The sequence below is a fragment of the Centruroides vittatus genome, unplaced genomic scaffold (genome assembly GCF_030686945.1).
Source record: "Centruroides vittatus isolate TY-2023 unplaced genomic scaffold, ASM3068694v2 contig_370, whole genome shotgun sequence".
NCBI classification, from domain to species: domain Eukaryota; kingdom Metazoa; phylum Arthropoda; class Arachnida; order Scorpiones; family Buthidae; genus Centruroides; species Centruroides vittatus.
In genome coordinates, this window is record NW_027122193.1 from 2,809,809 (window position 1) to 2,833,650 (window position 23,842).

The 23,842-nt window shown below is 29.8% G+C and overlaps 1 protein-coding gene across 1 annotated transcript in view; it reads right to left on the minus strand.

Moving 5' to 3' along the window:
• lgs (legless) overlaps nucleotides 1-23,842 on the minus strand; it is a 106,956-nt gene that overhangs the window by 18,089 nt on the left and 65,025 nt on the right. The window contains exons 7-10 of the mRNA XM_067270374.1: nucleotides 17,418-17,605; nucleotides 16,191-16,707; nucleotides 5,148-5,234; nucleotides 3,141-3,406 (exon numbers count right to left, since the gene is read on the minus strand). Of these exons, the coding sequence (XP_067126475.1) occupies nucleotides 3,141-3,406; nucleotides 5,148-5,234; nucleotides 16,191-16,707; nucleotides 17,418-17,605 (1,058 nt within the window). The remainder of the gene's footprint in view (nucleotides 1-3,140; nucleotides 3,407-5,147; nucleotides 5,235-16,190; nucleotides 16,708-17,417; nucleotides 17,606-23,842) is intronic.

Consider the following 23,842-nt stretch of genomic DNA (forward strand, 5'->3'; position numbering starts at 1 on the left):
AAGCATTTATATCTATTTTGTTTAATTAGATTTATTAAAAAATAGTTTATTATCAAAGAACTTGATGTTTGTAAATAATAAATTTTTTATGAACAAGACAAATTTCTAGACAAAGTAATAAATATATATGATTTTTTTCTGTATCTGTATGATAAAAATTCAATTTTTGGTGAATTTTTAAAATTAAAATACGTAGAGTGACCTTGAGTGACTGCAGTTTGGATCAGTGTTTTGGAGGGTAAAGTACAACCAACCATGTCAGGGTAGAAGGGTTAATTGACACCTTTCCTTTGACTATTAGTCAAAAATTGCACATTTGAATGTGATGAAAGATGACCAATTTTGTGATCAGTTGTTACCTGTTCTTCAAGCTGTTAGGTTTTCTATTTGTGTACTATCCAGTATAAAGATTATTGTCCAAATTTAAATTCTTACCTATTTGAAAGTGATTTCTGATATTGAAGACTGTTCCCTGTGCTATCCAACATGGGATAAATTGTCAATTTTGACATCAAGAACTAACTGTCTATGCTTTTCAATGTGGGAAATATTTCTCAGGATTCAAATGTACCGAAATTTGTAAATCCTCTCTCTCTGCATATGCATAACCACAAATACTATGTCTCTTCTATATGTGGACAGTACAGTACAAACTTTTGTGCCATTTAAGAAATGTTTTAAGCATAGTTAACTGTGTTGAGTGACTCCTTCCAACTGAATCATTATTTCCTTCTCTGCCCTCTTATACCTAGTCTTATATATGAGACCACATTGTTGCTCAAGACTTGAGTAGTAGTACTTATTGTCAGTACTTACATTCAGTGATATGTATTGAAAGAAACAAACTTCACATATTTTTATTTAATCAGTTATAATTTAAACTTGTTAAAATAGCGATAAATTTGATTTTCAAAAACAAGGCTAAAATTAGATTATTATTTAAATTTTATGTAATTATAGTGTGATCCCATTGCCAGTCAAATGTAACTCTTAAACTGCTGAATTGTTGTTGTTTAAGAAATCAAAATCTGATTTAAAAAAATACAAGTCCCATTAATTTTACTTATTATTATTACTTTTGTGTAATAATATTAGTTTCGGGATCGCCATTAAATTGCTTATTAACTTTTACTACGTCACGATTTTATTAAACAAATATTAATATGAATAAATCAAAATTTCTTTACACCTAACTCAGGAATTTTTTGACACTGGATCATATCTGGATTTAAGTCTAAGCAGACTTTTCATTTTGGTAAAACAGCAAATTAACGCTAAACACCAACCAAATGCCGAAATTCTATCGGGCTAGTTTAAGGCTAATTACTAAATAAATTACGTAAGCAATTTGACTTTAGAGGGAGGCGTTATAATTATTAATGTTAATACAAGATGGCGCCTAACGCCTCCCTCTAAAGTCAAATTGCTTACGTAATTTATTTAGTAATTAGCCTTAAACTAGCCCGATAGAATTTCGGCATTTGGTTGGTGTTTAGCTTTAATGTATCGGGTTTAGAGATGATGTTTATACAGCAAATTACCAATATACTATTACCATAAAGTTTCATAGAGCAAAAGTATGTAAGTAATGTTAAGATCTTATCCTTTTAACACACTATTTTAAATACTTTTCTAAAATGAATTTTGAATATAATAATTCAATTTTGTAGTACTTGCTAATTACAGTTATGACCATCCATAAAAATTCCATAGGATCCAACTGAGACTTGAAAACAACTCCCTCAGAAAAGCATAAACTCAGTTTAGCCATATAGCTTTCCAACACTTGCTTATTATAAAATTGTAGTTATGTTTATGAACAATATTTATTTTAAAGTATAAGATTATTTCTCCTCATAATTTCAATTATATTATGCTATGGCAGGTAAAACTGGATAGAGAACTTGAAAAAAGTTAATCCAGAAGTAAAATGAACAAAAAACTAACTATTCAAAATGATTCATTGTAATTGTAGAATATAATTATTTTTTGTTCACTTAACTGCTAAATATTACTTTATCATGTAATGTAAAATGTAACTGACAAGGGAAGTACAGTACACTTGATGTCACTAACCAATTTGGACAAATTACATGTCAAATGGATAGACTTAATTAATTCAAAAAGACATCACATTTTTATTCAAAGAATAGCAAGCATTAGAGAGAAGTCGACATGTTATGGCATACAACTTAAGATAACTTGCGACTCATATAACTTATGCAAAACCAACAAAGTAATAATATAAAGCATTAAAAATCCTTTCAATTGATATGTCATATGTCAAATTCCAATTAGTTATAACTTCAGAAATTTTAAAAAAAAAAAAAAAAAAAACAAATAAGATAATTAATGTTCCTTGCCCAATCCCCCCTGATTTCTCCATCTGAGGGAATTCAAATGTTCCGACGGTGCAGTTCTTGACCTCTAGGACAAAGTTTGGACATTTCTTATAAATTTACATGGGACTTCATTAAAACATGCAATGACAACTGTAATTAGTAAACATACCATTCGCTAATTACAACCGTCGTTGCATGTTTTAACGAAGCCATTTGCATGATTTCAGTATGGTAAGTTCTAGAACCAAATTTAGGATGTACAGAATGTCTTTTTTTACAGATCTAGTGTACAAAAATGATAATTAATCCATCCTATGTAATGTTGCATACATACCAAACAAATTATCTTTAAGTGGTCTAATTGCAAAAACTTTAATAAGCTGTAACTTCTTTAATACTTGTATTCCGCAGATATTTTAGTGTATAATTGTATTCTTAATTATCTTTCATTTGATACCATTGTATAATTAAAACTGTTAGTTATTTCAAATGCACTTCCGTTGTGAAACAAAAACAAATTTATGTAAAAGAAGAATTCAAACTATAATCGAAAATTCCTAAATGTGAATTATGTTTCATTTTGTTGTAACTGCACATTACAATCAATCAGATGTATTTGATGATACATACAGTTTAATATTCTTAAAATGCAATTTGAAATATTGAACAAATATTGTTACATTAATTCTAGATTTTATAATCGTAAGTTTTTCTACATTACAACATTTCAAAACTAAATTCAACAAATGACCTATTTATTTTTTAATTAAGAGAAAAGTTTCATAATAATATAAATACCTCAAGAAATCTTTTTGTTCCTGGCTGAGAACAGTGAAAAGCAATGATAGAAGGAAACTGTCCTGTAAGAACCGAATCTGATGCTCTGTTGGCAAGACTTGTCGAAAATACAAATATTTGACTTTGTTGTTGCATGTACTGAGTCTCCATTGGAACAGTGGATTTGTTGAGCATGTTGCTTGGCAACGGTTGGACGGAGGATGAGGAGCCAGATGGTCCTGTTGACCCAACCATGTTGGACATAGCAGACACAGGAGGCAACTCCCCTAAAAATAATCATTTTTTTTAAATACTATGTCAAAATAAAAAATAAATAGTAATAATTTAGTGTTTTTATAATTATTATTAATAAATTAAAATTAAGAAGAGCTTTTTTCTCTACCCGAAGAAGAGCTATTTGGAAAGCTCGAAAACGTTTGTGGAAAGAAGATTTTTTCACGCAAATTACACCGGTAACAGGTTCAGTATTTAGTATTTAATCCCCGGTGTCAGAGTAAAGTGTAATTTTAATTAAAATTAATTTCAAATTATTGCTTGATTACTGCTGTAGCAATAATAAAGAGAGAATTTTCAGTCTAATATGCAAAAAGAAAACTATTCAGAAGCAGTTTAGATAATGCAAGAACACTGATCACCTTTGTTAGCTGTAAAATTCATTTGAAGTCTAAAATATATCACAAGTACAAAGCAAACAATAACATTCTAAATAAGGTAAAATGTTTGTCAAGATATATAATAACCTATACCAAAAAAGTTTCTGCATATTGTAAGTTAAAAAAATAAATGATTTCATAATGTACCAGTTTTATAATTGGTCATTCATTTTAACTTGCTCAGCCAGCCAGTCGAAGTACAGTAGGTTAAGAAGTATGCCATTATTAAGTAATTTATTAATTTATACAATTTACAGTAAAACCTCTAATTTGTCTCTACCTCCAATATGTGACCATGTGTGTTTGGTTCCTTCCAAACAAATCAGCCTTGAATATGTGACCTTTTGCACAAGTCTAGGCATGCAGTTACTTCAAATACAATTTTTTGTCATATGGAGCTGTTTTTATTTTGTTGTTTCCAGGCAGTGGTGGATTAAGACGTTTTAGGGTCTCTTGATATAACAGATTGGAAGCCCTCTAAATAAATTTTATGTCAAACTAATAAAATCTTATTGTAGCCTTAGAATTATTTATAAGTTATGATATACAATCATAACAGTAAAACTGCTTTAATTTGTTTCCAGAAATACTATTATGATTAAGGAATAGTCAATGAAATGTAACTTCTCTACAGTAATAAGGGGATTAGGGTGGCTAGGTCACCAGCCACTCTAATCCTCTTATTACTGTAGAGAATTGCATTCATTAAACAACCATAAATTCCAGCACAAATTCTTTAATAAGTAATGTTTGACCTTATTCAAAAGCCTTCATAAGGTTACAGTACTTTGAATATCAAAGACCTCACAAAATGTCTATGGAAATGTTCTGTGAATGTCTTTGATATTAGAAAAAGTAACTTTATCATAAACAAACTACTACTGAAACTTAATCTTTTGTTAACTTGCTTAAAATATCTTAAATTTTGAATAAACATCCTTCTTATCTTTGTAAGTTGTCATAAATTCTAAAATCATAAGTACGTTGTATATTAAAATAAAGGTTATAAATAGTGAGATTCAGACCAAAGTTTTAAACGCGAAAACGTGTACGTCGGACATTCGGTGCCACTTTCCTGTGAGCCTAGAAGTTTGACAATGGTGTTTGGAATGTCGAGTACGATTCCACCGACTTTCTAAACACCACCGTCAAACTTCTACGCTCACAGGAAAACGGCGCCGAACGTCCGACGTAAACATTTTTGCGTTTAAAACTTCGACCTCGACCTCGCTAATAACACCCCCGTGCCCACCTCTCATACATGACACTTCATTTTCCTCGATAGTGGTCGCAAATGAGAAGCTTTACCGTACATTCATGTATTACATTTGAAAAGTAATGAATAAATTCTTACCCAATCCACTGCTACCGACAGATGGTGGAGCATTTTCTTTGTTGCTATTAAGTGAATTATCACCAGGATTGTCATGCTGAATATTTCCTAAAATACAAAAATTTTTAAATTTATATTTTTAATGTATGTTAACAGATAACTAATAAATCATTTACAGGAATAAATATTTTATAAATAACTTTAAAAAATTTTTAAGATTTATCAACACTGAGTTACACAGGAATAAAGGAACAAAAGTTTGAATCGTTTGAATGATTCTTTTAATTTAAACTGCTTGATTAGTTTATAACCTGATGATGGTCGTTGAAGATGATTATAAATGTTCATTTTTTTTCAATAAAATTGACACAGGTAAATAAATATGTTAATTATTCTTGAATTTGAAATAAATCTTTTATACAGTTTGCAATTAGAGTGGTATAGCAAGAAAATTTTGCAGCTACGGCAAAAGCTACTTGATATATACATATATAATAAGTCTAAAGTTTTTTTTTTAACTTTATAAACCATAATTTTGTGTGAATAACCCATGTTGGCATATAACCTACAGAAAACTGCTAGAATGAAAATAAAATCTTTACATGACTTGCACATCACGTGGTTTTCCTTTCCAGAAGTACTAAAAACATGACATGTAGTTTAAAAGGTGCTCTATCATGCTGAATATTTAAAATGATGTTTTTATCTGTTCTTATTCCATTAGCAGTCTGTTTTAGATTTAATAACAAGTAAATGAAAAAATGAAACACTGAAACAGAATCTTTTAAACTTTTTGTCTCAAAAATACAAAATAGCTGGCAAACAACAATAATTTTTTACTGTATCACTTCATTATTATATATTTTATTACCATATTTACTTTGAATATAAGCCGCCGAATTAAATCAGAAAAGTGTAAATGAAAAACCACCGAATAAACTACTATCAATGATTGTAATACTATGTACTGTACAGTACATGTGTAGAGCATAAAACAAAGACCCAATTGTTAGGGAGTGAGAGATAGGCAGAAATATTTGCTTTGAATTTAAGTTGCACCCTAATTTTATGTCTTAAAAGTTGGAATGAAAAGTGTAGCTTAAATTCAAAGTAATAACGTAATAATAATTACAAATGCTAAAATAAACTTAAAAAAGATTAAATATTTTTATGTCAATAATATCTTATGACACGATTTGGAGCGACAATACCTTGTTCAATGAAAGATAAGCTTCCTTATATAGTAAATTCTGTTTCATTCATCCAATTATTGTTTAGAAAACATTAGGTAAAAATTTATATTACTACAGTATTGTCTTTTAACTTTACTGTTATTTAATTATTGTTAAAATTTTATATGTATGCTACTTTAATTAATACACACTTTCTATACTATGGAGTTTAAAAATTAAAGCAAAATAGAGGAATTATTTTTGTTGTTCATCAACAAGCTGGAATATTGCACAGCCAAACTAAGACTATCATTTTAAAAGTATAATTATTTTACTTAAAAAATTCATTTTATAGCAATGATTTTATAGCCTGTTAAAATGACAACTGTTGTATCATATGTACTCACCAAAAATGACTTGAAAAAGTCCATCTTCGTTGGACAAACTAACACGAAATATAAACTGAAGAGGACTACAGTGGGTGATTGGTTAATGAACAAATTGCATAATGAACACTTTCACGAAAGATTTTTATGTTCATACAATGAATGCATGTTGGGATAATGAATACCTCACAAAACAAACACAAGAAGAAGCGATGTAAAATAATCAATACCAATTGGTCGTCCCTTGTCTTTGGGCAACAATTCGAAACTTTTCAGAGCGCGGGAGACATCGACATCAAAACTCAACCCAATACATACCGATCAGATAGTATTCTCTGAACTTTGAAACTCTCCCTTGTAATTCCAGCCTTTTATTTTTCTGACAGACAATTCTTTTATAGTATTCGCAAGACTGTCGGGTGGGCACTCGTTAAGTTCTGCTTCGGTTTTTATTTTCGAAAGGTGAGAGTATAACAACAAAGGTGGGCAGAAGATGTCTGATGTTGCTGGGCAGTATGGCTTCAACAGGTCTACAGCAGACCGCAGTTCAATCTTATTTAAGAAAGATACAGTATAATCAAGAAGGCTCAAGAAGCTAAAGGAATACAAAATCAGATCTGAGAAATAAAGAACATTGAAGAGCTCATAATGAAACCTGAAACTGATCTAAAGACAGAAGAATGCCAAGAACTCTTGAATGAAGAACACCAAGAAACTCGGCAAGATATGTTTTCTTTTGAAAAAGAGGATTAATGCTGATATCTGCTATTAAAGATCTTTCGAAGAAGTGGGAGGATGTCAGAACAAACCAAACCAGGTTGAGGTTAATAGGCTTAGGAATCTCTACAATTACAATGCTATTAATTATTTCTGAAAAATCCTGAAGAAGAGAGAAAAGCAATTGACATTACACAGATTCTTTAACCCCACACACAAAACAAAAACATCACTAATAAAAATGCAAGACTGTGTATGTATGTATGAATTTTTTATTTTTTGGAGTTTCCAAAACGAATTAATCAAATTTCCATAAAAACCTATGATAAATCGATAATCGGTTAACGAACAAAGTCTTGGAACGGATTATGTTCATTAACCGATCACCCATTGTATATATATTACGCGTGTGTGCATGCATGCATGTATACATATGCGCACATGTGTAAGGTAGTTCCAAAATATGAGACAAACTTCAAGTGGTGATTCCTGCCAAGATAAGAAACAAATATGCCCTTTGTTCTTATAAACATTAAATCTGAAAATGCTTAGTTAACAAAAAACACAAGAATTTATTACACTGCATAAAATTACAGAACAGCATGACACACCTGCATGGCCAATCATAGCAGATGCTTGAAGTGTCCCTATTGGTCTGTAGGTAAGCATGCACATGTCATCTCTTAGACTTATGAACTGTTTCAAATATTCCAGCTTGTATCCAAACTACATTACAAGCAGCATTCATATATTGTTATAGAACAACTGTTTAAATGCTGCCTTTGTTGTGTGTAAAGTATGCATATCCAGAATATATGTTTATAGAGTATTATCATTTCTTGTTTTGGCAGGAATCACCATCCAAAGTTTGTCCCCATATTTTGAAACCAGCCAGTAAACACACACACACCTTTCCGGATGACCAGATTTTTTTAAAACAGAATTTTTAATTCGTAAGACTCCTTAAGCTTACTATGACCAATGAAAATCTGGATTTCATTTTTTTTTGTGTAAAATACTTTCTCTGAGAGTATTTTATGCACTGAAACTGAAATTAGAAGGGATTATGAAATTGAAACCATGGGTATGTACAATGTGGGAATGTTGCATGCACTGTTGCATTAGGTATAAAAAGTCTGAATTTTTTCAATTTCTCCACTTTCTATTTGGTTCTGTTATGGAGAATATACATAATTTGCAGTTAACGTCCTCAATGACAAGTTGGTCTATGCTTTACTCTTATATTCTACTATATGTATTCTTATTAAACTAATGCAACAAAACTAATGAATTTAATTTTTCCATTAATAAAAATATAAGAAATGGAACATGATATATTTGGGTGGGATCTAGAATTAAATTGGTCTGAAAGAGATCTGTTTGACCAGATAGAAAAGAAATATTAAAGTCATCATCTTATCAAAAAAATTAAAACAGAGAAAGCAAATATTCATATCAGATTACTTTAAATCAAACATTTACAGTATTTACTTGCACATAAGACAAGGTTTTTATTCATTTTTCACTGCTTCAAAAACCTAGGTTGTCCTATATGCGCAAACAAAGGATTTTTTGCGTTTTTACAATAATTTCTGTAAACCGTATATAGTTCATGATGCCATTATACACCTACAGTCTATTTATCCTAAGTTGACACCTACTGTAAAAAAATTAAGACACACCCCCTTTGTTTATTGGTTTAATCCTACGTCCATCAATTAAAAACCACGTTGCGTCTTATTCGTCCGCAGAAAATAGTTCCTCGTTATTTATAAAATTATTAATGAAATACAGGTCACTTAGCAATGATTATAAACGTAGTTATTTCATATTAGTTAAAATAGTTATTTTTAATGAATCACATTCTGAATCATTAAAAATAAACTTTTTCCAGACATGTGCATTATAATGTTTTGGTTTTGTTTTCCATTCATTACATATTAAGGCAAACAATCGTGTTTGCCTCGATACGTGCATCTGCTATTTTATTTGTGATTAAACGAAACAAAATTAGAATTGTGTTAATAAATCTAAATTTTCTTTATACTGATCGCCGAAGTCACACCTCATCCTATATGCGAGATCGTCTTATATGTGAGTAAATATGGTAAGAATGTATGTATTATATTTTCATGTATATTATACAGAATTACTTGTGACATATTAATAACTAAATTTTCTTGCAGTGTAGTATTAATCAATACATAGCATTTTTAAGACAGTCTCTGCAGTATTGCCTACACAATCGTTTGTGTAGTGTTATATGCCATTGCAGTGAATATGCATATTAGTACTCCATAAAAAATGCATTAAATCACAATAATTGTAACAGTTTTGTTTATTTCCTTCTTTGTATTTATATTTCAAAAGAACTACACATTAATGTAATTAATAATAATAGTAATAACTTGGATGAAAAATAGCAGGGAGCCTTTTGTATCAAAAAAAATTAAATAAAAATTTTATAATTTCAATCTTAAAATTTTGCCAATAGATGGAACAAGGAGTATATTACTGACTAAAAATGATTGCAGCAGGAAATATGCACAAACACGTTTAAACCAAAAGTTAGAGGAAACTTACAAGTTCAGTGCAGTTGGGCTTAGAAGTCATTCTTGTATCTTACATGTGAGTCACCTCAAAAGTGTTAAACCCAAAAAAAATTTTATGTAGAACTTTCATAATCTTTTTAGTATCAAATATTGCTTACAATGTTATCTGTATTCTTGAAAAATTACAGATATTAGCGAGGTCGAGGCCAAAGTCTTAAATGCAAAAACGTGTACGTCGGACGTTCGGCGCCACTTTCCCGTAAGCCTAGAAGTTTGACAATGGTGTTTGGAAAGTCGGTGGAATCGTGTTCGACATTCCAAACGCCATTGTCAAGCTTCTAGGCTTACGGGAAAGCGGCACCGAATGTCCGACGCACGCGTTTTCACGTTGAAAACTTCGGCCTCGACCTCGTTATTAAAAATGTTTTTTCCAATGTAAAAAATGTAATTATCTTATCTCTTCTTATATGTTATAGATGACTTTATTGACTCACAAATGTTTAGATTAAAATACTTTAATAAAACGAGCTTATATTTATAATTCCATCTAGTTGGATAATAAAAGAAAAATTTTTTTTTATTGTGTTATCAAATGCATTTGTATTATAACTTGAAAGTAATAATTGAATTCAGCCAGTATTTCTATCCAAAAAACCTTTTTGATATAATAAATAATTTTTAATAAAATGAATATTTTTGGCTGCTTTTATCGGCCGTCTTCACGTTCTAACTATAGAACATCAGCCAAATTGAATGCCTCTTGGCTTGATTCAAATTTAATATTTAAATATAAAATCCATCACGTTTATAGATAATCAATAGATAAACAGAAAATGTAGAGTATTACAAATAGAAGCGACCAAAAATGTTCATTCCATTACAAATTAGCTGCTGGATTTTTTGGGTTTTTACATTCATTTATTCTATCATTCACGTTAGATAATATTTTTAACATGTAAACATGCTCACGAATGTCATATTTATACATGCAAATAAACTAAAAATTCACTGAAATGCATTAAATTTATAAACAGAAAAAATACTGTAGACTCGCACAAGATATAAAAGTATTTGAGATTTATATTTCATTTCATTTATAAACATAATGTTAACAAAAGACAGTATTTAAGTGAATATATCCAAATACATTCTTTCATATTTTTCATGAAGAAAATCTACTGAACCAAAATAATCAAATAGCATATAAAATTCGATTTTCGGCATTAACAATTTAATAGCAACAAATGTTTTTGACAAATACAAGATATGTCCAGAAAGTAAGCACTGTTTGTGCACATCTCGGCAATGTCAAGGTTGTGCGTGCGTAGTTACTTCTTCCACTCAAGAACGAAATAACCGAGCCAAATTTGTTTTTCTTGTTTTTGTTGAAAATCATTAAGTGTCGGTTACAATGTCAAAACAATTGAGCAGCCCACTGGTTGCGAAATACGACGAGTGATTAGGTTTTTGAATGGGAGAAATGTTCAACCACACGAAATTTACTGGCAAATTTGTGAAATTATAAGTGACGATATGGTGAGAAAGTAGGTTAGAATGTTTAACGAAAAAGGAACAACATTCAAGACAAGAAGCCTAGTGGCCCACCCATTTCTAGTTAATGAAGACTTACTGCACAATGTTGAAGAAATTTGTTGCAATAGACATTTCACAGTTTCTAATTTGTGTCCACAATTTCCTGACATTTCAAGATCTTCACTGCATGAAACTGTGACTAAACGCTTGCACTTCGAAATGTTGTGTTCGAGATTAGTGCCAAAAAAGATAATGGATGTTCACAAAACAAAATGCATAGTATCAGCCTTAGAACTTCTAAGCAGTATGAAAGGGAAGGAAACGATTTTTGAAAAACATTGTCACTGGTGATGAAATGTGGATTTACCATGTAACATCAGATAGCAAACAACAATCGACGTCCAGAAATGGTTTGAGTCACAGGTGGAATTCTATGAACAGGGTATCTTGAATTTAGAGTCACGATATGATAAATGCCTTAATTTGCATGGCAAATATGTCGAAAAGTAGATTAAGCTATGTATAATTTAATGGTAATTAAATGATTTTTGTTTTAATTTCCTACTTTTTTAAATAACCAAATAGTACTTACTTTCTGGATGTACCTTCTACAAAATGTCTTCATCAAGTAACAAGAATTAAAATATTTAGAAATATAAAACAGTTTTTAAATAGTCACATGCAAAGCAAACAGTAATCAACAGTTTCCTCAAAAATTGGGTATACAAGCATTAAAAATTTGAACAAGTTTCCAAAAGTTAAATGAAATTTTAAAACACAGCTAACAATGCTATGAACTTTTAGAAGATCATTCGAATTTTTTTCTGCTCATATACTCAAAGAGGGTCACTGAAGTGGCTGAAAACATTTGTTTTTTAAGAAAATAATTAATTGCTGGAAGAAATGTTAAAGCTCTAGGTAATTATTAGTTATCTCATTTCCGGATTCTGTGAGTATTTTTGATAAAATGACAATTGCTATGACTCATATTAACAGAAAAATTAATAGTAAGGTAAATGTTGTTTAAATAGTGAAAAAACTGATCAAATGCATCTGTGTTCCATTCCACACTATGAATGTATTCTCAACACACTAAAAGTATAATATAAAAGAAAGAAATTGGTAGTGTAGATTATACTGAAAACTTTATGTTCAAATTCTTCATAATTATCTCAGGCAAAACTGATAAAACTGGAAACTCATTGACAGACCCTGGTTTTGCAAAGAAATAGTATAATTGAGCATTCAGTAAAAATTGTTTACAATAAAATCAAATTGCATCCCCGATCCATAAAACTATATATAGTGGTTATCTTTGTTTATCAACAGCATTTTTGTAAACATCGTTACTTCAAATTTAGGGATGAGGGAAACAGAGATACAACATAAATTTTATAAAATTGATAAGATAATGGTTGATAATCTTCTAGATTGTCCAAAATCTTGTTTGAATCTGTGTAGAAATGCACGTACACAAGTAATTTCTAAGATGTTCCAAAGGAATTTGATACAGCCTTTTCTACATTAAAGGTTGGATGTGTCCTCTTATTAACTGAAGACCTAAGTGGACAATGATTTTTGTGGACTTCAAAAAATACTTAGGTCAATTCATCACTTAAAAAATCAACCAGTCGGGCCATTATAATCCTGTTAGTTTTTTATATAAAAAACATTATTAATTACTAAACTCAATCATATTAACCAGCCCACATTTTATCTGCTGCATCATTGGATAACAACATACAAATAGTTAAACAAAATCTCACCAGCAATTAAAATAGGATATTAGTTAAAAGTTACGACATGCCTAAAGTTCTCTCCCCATCCCATACATGCTTATATCTACTTATATTTTTTCTTAATTTGTTTTTATTATATATATATTTCCAATTTTTGTAGAAAATTGTTAATTACTATTTGCTTTGCACTTGACTTTTAAAAACTGTTCTTTTATTCTTGTTGCCTGATGACGATAGTTGCTACGTATATAAACACATCAATATTAATTTAATTATAATTATTAAATTTAATAAGAAATGGCACCTATTGCCTACCTCTAGTACCAAATTACTCAGAATTTAATTATTAATAGTAGTTACATAAATGTTTACTCCTTTTTCTGAACCGAATATGAGGAAAACGTGAGTTAACGATTGAAGAAAAAGCCTAAATCATAGCTTTGTATGATACAGACGCATGGTCGACACCAATAGCATCTGAGCTAAAACACTACAAAGATGAAGAGCATGTTATCCACAGCAGTTTTTCATGAAGTGGGAATCCAAAACCTGAAATCCCAGAGATAGTGGAATATTAAGATGCATCATTAAAGAAAACAGTTTTTATTCTGATGCCAGACTTGCAAAAAAATGGTCCAAACAAGTTGGGTAAAACATCCAAAAACTATAACCAGGCATGTCTTGACTAAATATGGATGTAATGAACATGTATAATTATTCTAGATCCAGGACACAAACACAGCTATTTACCGAGATATATTAGAAACAGTTCTTATTTCAACAGTTGGAAAATTTACACAAGAAAAATTTTCATATTCAAGCAAGATGATGCTTCCAGTTACACAGAAAAATGCATTTAGCAGTAGCTTTCAAGAAAAACAAATGCATGTTCTAAAGTGGCTGCCTAATTTGCTGGATTTAGATACAATAGAAAATGTTTGAAAAAAAATATGAAATGTACATTACAAGAATAGACCAGATAATCAACTTAAAAAATGTATAAGAGAAATCTGGAGAAATGTAATCACCTAGTATAGTTAAAAACTAGTTATTTCTATGCCAGTAAGATGTGTTTTTTACAAGCTTATGGTTATTCCACAAAAAATTAATGATTCATCTAAATTCTGTATTCTCATTCATGATTTTCTTTCTAACACTTTCAAATAGTTTTAAAACACATAAAGTGAATATTCCAGTCTGTTTTGCATTAAATTTAATAAGGTTAGCCAATTGGTGATTTGCTTTTTCTCTGTATGTTACAATATGAATCTATAAGCACTAAATTTTAAAAATTAAATATAGAACTAGATAGCATAGATCAAAATTCTGAAATAAAGGAAATTATAAACTATTTTTGTTAAATAATTACCCCAAAACCACTTTATTAAAATGGCTAGGTAAATCAGATAATAGAACACCAAACTTAGTCCAAAACATTAGTTTGCCACTTAAATCTTATAAGGTTCTGTATGTCAAAAACATTTTCGAAAAGATCTAAAATAAATTCAAACAATTTAATATATGTACAGGTATTCCTCACTTTACGACCGAGTTCCGTTCCGACGACTACGTCGTTAAGCAAATTGGTCGATAAGCGAGGAGCTTGCGCGGGGAATATAAGTTCGTTGTAAAATTATACAAATTATGCAACAAACTTCAAATTTATTCATCAAAAGACTATTATAGTACGCTATTAGCCTATTATCGTACTATAAGACTATTATAGTATGCTTAGTGCGCATGTCACCATTCGCCACTGATTGACACTCGAGCCGAGAAAGGGGATTCCCCGAATTGCAGGTCGAAACTCGATTGGTCGTAAGTGCGAGTGGTCGTAAAGTGAGGAGTACATGTATTGTACCAGCCCACACAAACACAATCCAAAAAAGATTAAGGAACAATAATACTATTATCAACATTTTGGAGAAAAACAATGTAGTTTATAACTTTTCCTGTAGTTGTAACCACACTTATATTGGTGAAACCAAAAAATTTAAAAATATGCTTTAAAGAACACATCAATGCTATAAAATACAACCTTAAGAACTATGCTGTCGCTAAACACTGTATTCCATAATTGCATTATTAATAAAGATTTGTTAAAAATATTAAAAATCAAAAGAAATATTACCAAATGCAAATTACACGAACATTTAGAGATTATCAAAATCCACGACGACGTAAGAATAAACAAAAACACAGGAGTACAACTACATCCCATCTGACACCCTTACTTAAACATCTGAAACCTATTAGACAGCAGGTAATATTTATATCACCAAAACCAGATACCAACCTATAGTAGCAGTGCTTCTGTAGTAGAAAACATTGTACGAGCTGACTGAATGCAAAAATGTATGTAACCTTTCTTAAAACAGCTCTTACTTTTGTAACTGTGATCTTGTTTATAACTTTGTATTAGGTTTGTTTCCGTAGTTTATTTAATTTACTTCACAATTAATTTCATTAAGCAACAATCTGTAGTTGCTATTTGTATAGAAAACATAATATAACATCTTTGTTTGAAAAATCCTAAAAATGAAGTCATCCATGCATTAGCAACAAAATAAAGTGTACCTTTTACGTAGGTATAAAAAAAAAAATGTAATTTTGAACTATTTTAAACATAAATCTAAATGTTTGTAACAAAAAAAACTGCTTGTATTTTTGTAGACACCTGTAAACCCACCAAATTGTAACAAATACAGCTGAAGAGGAACGGACAGCCTGTCCAAAATGCATACCATTGTCATAATAAACCCGTGTCTACCCACTGTGTGATTACTCCAACAACGTCAATAGTGTGTGATAAGTAACCCCTATAAAGGTTATCCAAATATCTAAATTAGCCAAAGACTTATTAAATTTCAAAGTATGGTTTATGTTTGTGAAATAAAATTATTTTGTTTTGTAAAATTTCTAATACATTGGACTAATTTCTAAGTATTTATAACATTGTACTTACCATCTTGTACATTTTCTCTGTCTGGAGGATTATCAGATGAAATATGAGAACAATTCACTGAACCACAGTTGCATCTATCATGTGAATTACCACAATTATTGACACAATTACTTGCACATGGATTACTACACATATTGCTCATTGCATTAGGTTTAATATCTAGCATGGCACTTCCAGTATTTTTGTTACTTTGAGTTTTTTCAGTATTTTCAATCACACAACAATTTACATTCAGTTTTTGATCTTCACTTTTTGCAACAAATTCTTGATTACTTTTTTCATTACTTGTATTGTTATTACTGTTGTTGTTGTTGTTATTATTATTATTATTGGAACCATTTCGATTGTTCTCGCAACACAATATATCTGTGTTGTTTGTGTCCACTACACCAGTCGTGTTACTATTCGAGTTTATACAATTAATTTTCTCGAGCATCTCTTTAAGTTCTTCTTGTTCACGTTTAAGGATGGAATTATTATTAAATAAAATTATCTCCTTTCCCTTATTATTCAGCTCCTATTAAATAATAAATAAAAATTATTATATTTATTCAGATTATGAAACTACAATATTTTAATTTTATCCATATTTTTAAAAAATAGTGGCTTATTATTAAGACTGAGATAGCTTTTATATTTTTACAATGCCTGATCTGTAAGGCAACAGATTTAGTAATATTTACATCGTAAAATCCAAAAGTTAACTGCTTATCTCTAGTCAAATTACTCTATTTCTAATTATTAGATTAGTCTTATTATGGCTCAATAATATGGCAGATCATTCAGTATTTAATATAGCTCAAACGCATGATGTTTGACGATGTTATTAGCGAGGTCGAGGTCGAAGTTTTAAACATGAAAATGCGTACGTCGGACGTTCGGTGCCGCTTTCCTGTAAGCCTAGAAGTTTGACAATGGTGTTTAAAAAGTCAGTGGAATCGTGCTCGACGTTCCAAATGCCATTGTCGAACTTCTAGGCTTACGGGAAAGCGGTGCCGAACGTCCGACGTACACACGCGTTTAAAACTTTGGCCTCAACCTCGCTATTACAAATAAATTCAATACAAGTATCTTTAACTAAAGTAATATACTCAATAGATGAACTGAAGAAAATTTTATAATCAAATTAATTAATGACAAAATAATATACATTATAGTTAAATATGCAGAGAAATTTGTAACATTTATAATACATAAGTAATATATAAGTATTAAAGTAACAATTACCTGAAGTTGGCATTCAATAATTGGCAATAGATGATAATTTAGATAGGTGTAGAGTTCTCGTTCTTGGCTGTTGGTTGTCTTGCGAAATTGTTTGATAAACGTCTGCCAATCATTGAGGGTAAAGCACACGCACTCCCAGTCTTTCTTCGTCGTCTTCTTTGGCGAATTCTCACGATACAGTCTCAAATCTGGGCACAGGCATCAAAGAGCTGGTGTTGACCAAGTGATCAAAAAACCGAATAATGCCTATGTTGTATAATTTATAACATAATTGAAATTATTTTTTGTGTTACCAAATGTATAAGTGATTCCTTTTTTGGGTTCCACTATTATTTAATTCACTTTTGCATTAATTAAAAATATTATTAGTTTATTTATAAATTTGTTGTACTTCTTCCCAATTTTATCATAATACACTGTATATGTTTCTACCTTATCAAATGACTTATAAAAATTAAAGAATTTTAAGCACTATCCATGTATTAATACAACTGAAATAAATAATTTTGTCTACAATATTTTGAGAATAGACAAAATTATCAAGCAATCCAATAAAAAATAATAAACTTCATAAAAGACAGTTTATTGGAAATTTATAATTGTGATAGCATATTATTTAATAAAAATCAATATAAGTTTATTTGAATAACAAAATTTCCATCTTGAGCCAAACAAACTTCATATTGAAAAAAACAAAACAAAATCAACAATTTAAATAGTAGGATCTCTTTCACACAGTCTAGTTTAAATCCACGATTAAGGCTAGCCATACTACCATAAATTGCCATGGACCAATGATTTCTGTGGAGTCTTTCGTATAATGTGGCCATGGCAAAATTCTTATGCACCAAGTTTTGTGTCACTAGAACCCTGCATGATTTTTTGTTGTATATTGTCAGAATTACTGTGAATGTCTGTACTTACTTTCACGTGTCACAAATTTTAGCTGAGCTTATGTCTGGCAAGGTATGTTGCACTTAAATCTTCTTTTAATTAAAATGAAAGATTACAAAGTGAATGTTGAATGACTAAAAGATTTAGTTCAAGACAAACATGTTTTGTGAGATAAAAGTTTAGGATATTAATCTTGAAATTAAACTTCTCGTTTTAGAAATTTGAAAAAAAAAAAAAAAAAAAAAAAGCAGTGATGAGCAATATATTTTGATTCAGGTCAAAATTGAATTTTGTAGGTTTCAGACAAACCACTGCATTTTTTCTTATGGAGTTAAAAGGCTTTAAGGTTGTCAAGTACCAACATCAGCAGTACACTAGGTACTAAAATAATATGTGCTAATACTATAAAAACTAAGGCCGGATGGTTGAGCAGTCAAGCCTACTGTTCTGGGGGGCCAAGAATCGAATTTGGATGGGTCAAAAATCCCCAGGAATTTTTTGGGGGTGGTCTGTTCGGATATGCCAGTCCCTCACCACTCGGCCGCCCCATTGTGGGCCTGGCTGAACTCATAATGGGCTTACTAAAATAGGCCCTCTTTGTGCCCACAGGGTGGAAAGAGTTAAAAATAAAAAAAACTATAAAAATACTATTTATTCTTATTTTTTCATTGGTGAAGTTTAGTATAAATGTTCTTTGTCACAAATATCAGCTTGATTAGGTTGCATAATAAGGCAGTAAACAGAAAATAAAATTACATTGCCAAATTTCCAGAAGCTGCATATTAAGACTTCAAAATTTATCATGATTGAAGTAAAGAACAACTCGATAATTCATCAAATGTTGACACAAACTTATGAAAGTAGTTTAGGAATTTAGAATTAGGCTACCTTATCTTATTAAATAAAGTAGAAAATGCTCCCATCAAACTTCCTTCCATATTTTCCAGAATTCCAAGTAAACTATTTGACTATTTTTCATTTATGTAATAAATATTGAAAAATGGCATGTTTTTTCTGGTCCATCACAAACCACTGCTCCAACCAAGTACAAAAAACAAACTAATTGAAAATATAGAAAATATATGCACAGTCACTGTGAGTAGACAGTTTGATACAGTGCTTAATATGGTCTATGGTTAGCCACGGTCACAGTTTTAGACCAAATCATGTATAATTATTATATAATATGTGTATACACATATGTATAAATTTCTCTAAAATTATCAATTGATAATTGATTTATTTTTAAAAGTATAGCTAAAATAAAACATAATGATAATTTTACAACTTGATTATACGAGTAATAATTATAATAAATAATCGATCCATATTTGATTAATACCAGGCACAGTCTATTTTCTGTCAAACATGAACTAAGAATTGAGTCGAAGTGCTAGCAAGCCAATAATGTTGTTTAGGAAGGGCGTCTAAGACAATCAACTGTCGCTAATGCTGGTATAAAAAAGAATATAAAATAAATTGCACTTGCTCATGCTAGTGACCTTAGACATTAATCACATCTGTAAGCATGGACATTGTCACTCTGACCCCACCCTATCTCAGAAATGAAGTCACGGAACACCATTTTTATTACATTTTTGGATTCCTCGTCACTATTAATGTAAAATGGCAAAGTTTTATCAAAATCAACCCATCAAATTTTGAGAACAAACTCAATTCTATAAGCCACGTAGAAAAGGTTTTACCAATGTTCCACCTCGAATACTGAGATACGAAACACATTCACGCGAATAAAAATTAAATAAGTTTTCATATATTAAAGTTTATACAGATAATTTTCTTCCTATTTGAATTGCATTATATGTAATGCTAATTAAACCAATATTATTATTTATAAAAAATAAAGACGCTACAGTAAAACCTGACCGAAATAGAAAAAATTCTTTGAAATGAAGCAAATTCTTCTGTATTAAATTTTACTGTAAGCTGAAAACTTGTTCAACATGAAAATTGAAAAAACTTTTGGATATGAAAAATGTAACTTAACCTGGATAATGCAAAAATTTAAGATTCTATTTGTAGACAAGTAAAATTGCCTCTGGGTATAATGGCCATTGCAGAGCATGACAAAATGTATTCTGCAAACAATTTTGAGCCTTGTCAGAGAAATGAAGATTATGTGACAAGGACATACAACATCTTTGTTAAATATTAGCCTTTGATGGAATTAATCAAGGACAGAATTGAATACTTTTAAGGATCAAACAAGTTTCTGAGAATCAAGCTTGAGAACAAGAAATGAATGTAATTTGTAAAAACAACGAGAATAAGTAACACAGTGATGTCAATTTTCCACGGATGGCATAATTAGTAAATAACTAGTACCAAGAATTTGAAAACAAACTGATTAATGTGCTGATAATTATAGAGAATTAAGTTAATTAGAGCAATGGTGCCCAAAATACAGTCCATGGGTCAAATATGGTGTGTAACACATGTAAATCCGACCTGTGAACTTATTTGTCATATCACCTCTAAATGATAGAAATAGACACATTTTCTGTATATATGAAATATACAAAATATTTATGTAGTAATAAAACTAAGCTAATTAAATAAGAAAAAGTACAACAAAATCAAAATAAACTATTTCAAAGAGGAATCTTCACAAATAGCTTCTGTTTGATTTTAATAGAACAGTATCATTAACAAATAAACTATACAAAATAAGTTTTTAAAAATATCCAAGTTTCATTGCAGTTTAAATTGAATAATGTATTTTTAAAATTTAAAATCACTTAATACATAACTATTTGTGTTTACTGGAACTTTTTAAACTTAAATGTTAAATATATGTTTCTTTTTCTGTTGTTGAAGTCTAATTCACTAATATTAATGTAAAATGCATCAAAATAAATGAATTGTTTTACTTTCCAAAAATATAAATATTTTCAAGAATACCTAAAATAAATATTTTCATTTTGCTTACTGTAGTACTGCATGAATGTGATTTACAAGCATATTTCATTCCTGAAAATCTCTTGTAAATAGGAATGAGCTTTTCCATTATTTCTTATGGTAAAAATTTGTATTTCATTGGACAATTCTATCCAGTTTCACCAAATAACATTAAAGTACTACAAAACACCTATTTATCAATGAAATGAAATAAAATAAATGAAAGTGTTGATTAGGATATTCATTGATATAAAAGAAACTACTACAAAATAAAAAAAGTGAATACATCCCCAGTAAATACATGTGTCGGTTTTCTTACCATGAAAGTAAAGAAATGTCTTTACTTTAAAGGTAAGAAAACCAAACTTTGTTAAGACAACAAGCAAGCAGAAAACAAGTAAAATAAAATAAAATAATTTTAATTAATTAAATTGTAATCACATGTAGGTGGTTTTTATTATTGAGATAAAGTCCACTAAGCTGCGAAGCCACATTACAACAACATTTACTCCTTGCAAATGACGATAACATAAAAGAAAGAATATGAAGAATGGAATCTAATCCATCTAACCAAGTAGGTGGAAATTTCAATGTGGTCACACTTGTGAATTAAAATCTTTTGTTCTCATAAATATAAGTTGGCATTTTTGTATCAACTATTTCTCTTGTAAATAGAAAAGAGAGAGAAAATAAAACAGCTCACTATATTGAATTTTCATATATCAAGTAATCTTAAATAGAAGTAGTCAAATGATAACACTAGATTCAAGATGTAAATCTTAGAGCGACTTTTTGAAATGTTAAGTACAGAGCTTTATGTATATGTTATACAGAATTTGGGGACGTTGCTCATTTCACGAAATAGGCAATTGCATCAAGTGATATTAGTGCAGAATTGTAATAAATTTATGAACTTACATATTCTGGAGAGCCTTCATTTTGAAAAAATTATTGACCTATAAATTTCCACTGTCATCTGCGTGGCCGTCTGTCTTTCCTTAATCTCAAGAACAGAGTTAGATAGATGAAAGCCAAGACCAGATATAGAAAGCTTAGGGGCAGGAGGCCCCAGTTAACTATATACGAACTTTGACACAAACCAGAAGTCACTTTATTTCAATTAACAAATTTTTCCCCGGAAGGAGTTACATAGATGACCGGCATGACTCCATTCTAACAGGAAAAGTATGATCTACAGGGGCAAGACACTACTAATTTGAGGTAGACAGCATATACAGTAGAGCGTCGTTTATCCGAAAGCCAGTCAACCGAAAGCTTTCCAGTCGGACTGTGTCGTGCCGAATCGAACGTTTTTGATACTAGATTAACTTCTAAAGTATAATTTTTTTGTTTTTATATTTTTCGATATATTTATTTTGTTTGTACAAAATAAAGAAATAATTTTTAACGATACAATAGCCTCGATTATTATTATAAAAATTTTCGTTAGGCTTAAAATCGACAAAAATTCGACACGAAGCGGCACGCGACTGAGAAAAATTTCAACTTTGGAAGGTTAATATATTTTTTTGTACATAATCGATTATCCGAACAACCCCGGTCCTCAAGTGATTCGGATAAACGACGCTCTACTGTATTAACAAAAATTCAAATGTTAACTAATGATTTTAAAATCAATTCTAATTTGAAAAATGCATATTCAAAAGACAAAGAAAAACACTCATCTAATATAAAATAATGATTAAGATGATATTTTCGTGTTATTTGGTAAGTATCATTCAACGCACATTATATTCACATACCGAATAAAAATATTTACTTCTAAAAACAATTCATTTTATTTTGATTTTTTTTTTACATTTTCTAGCACTATTAATATATTACAATTAAATTTAATATTACAATTCTATACACTAACTATAACATACAATTTTTTTTAAAACTATAAAAGTAATTTTAAAGCAATAATATCAAATGTAAAATATATATGTAATATTTTCCAGTATATTTAAAATAACTTTGAAACCAAAGATAATTTTATTTAAAATCTCCGGGTTAGAATAATTATTTGAATGTTTTTCACCAGTTCTAACACAGAGATTTTTGACAAAAATAACAATATTTAATATTTGAGAATCTAATTTCATTGTAATGTCATTATAATTCAAATAAGTTAGATTTAAGTAAATTGAAAAAGTATGGCCAATAACAGAATTGATGTAGAAGATAAACTTTCCGAATTATTTCGACGGTAAAAATAACCATTAGCAATCACAGATTCGTAAAGGATGCTAAATAAAGTTCCGTATAGTTTTGTTAAATCATAAATCGCTTTCTTAGTCTTAAAATAATAACATACAACAGATGATCTTAAATCCTCATTGTAAAGTTAATTTTAACTACCTTCAGATATTACACATTTGCCTAAACATGCAGTGTATAATACCTGAAAACAGTTCATTTGACTGAGTAATATACAGTCAAACCTGTTTTTATGCGATGGATAGGGACTGCATTAAAAAAAAAAAATCGCACAAAACTTCACGAATGGCTGTAAAAAATAGTTTTCGCAACACAATTAAAAAAATATTTTTTTTATGCGGTCAACAGGGACCGCATAAAAAAAGTCTCACATAGAAAATAACTCAAAA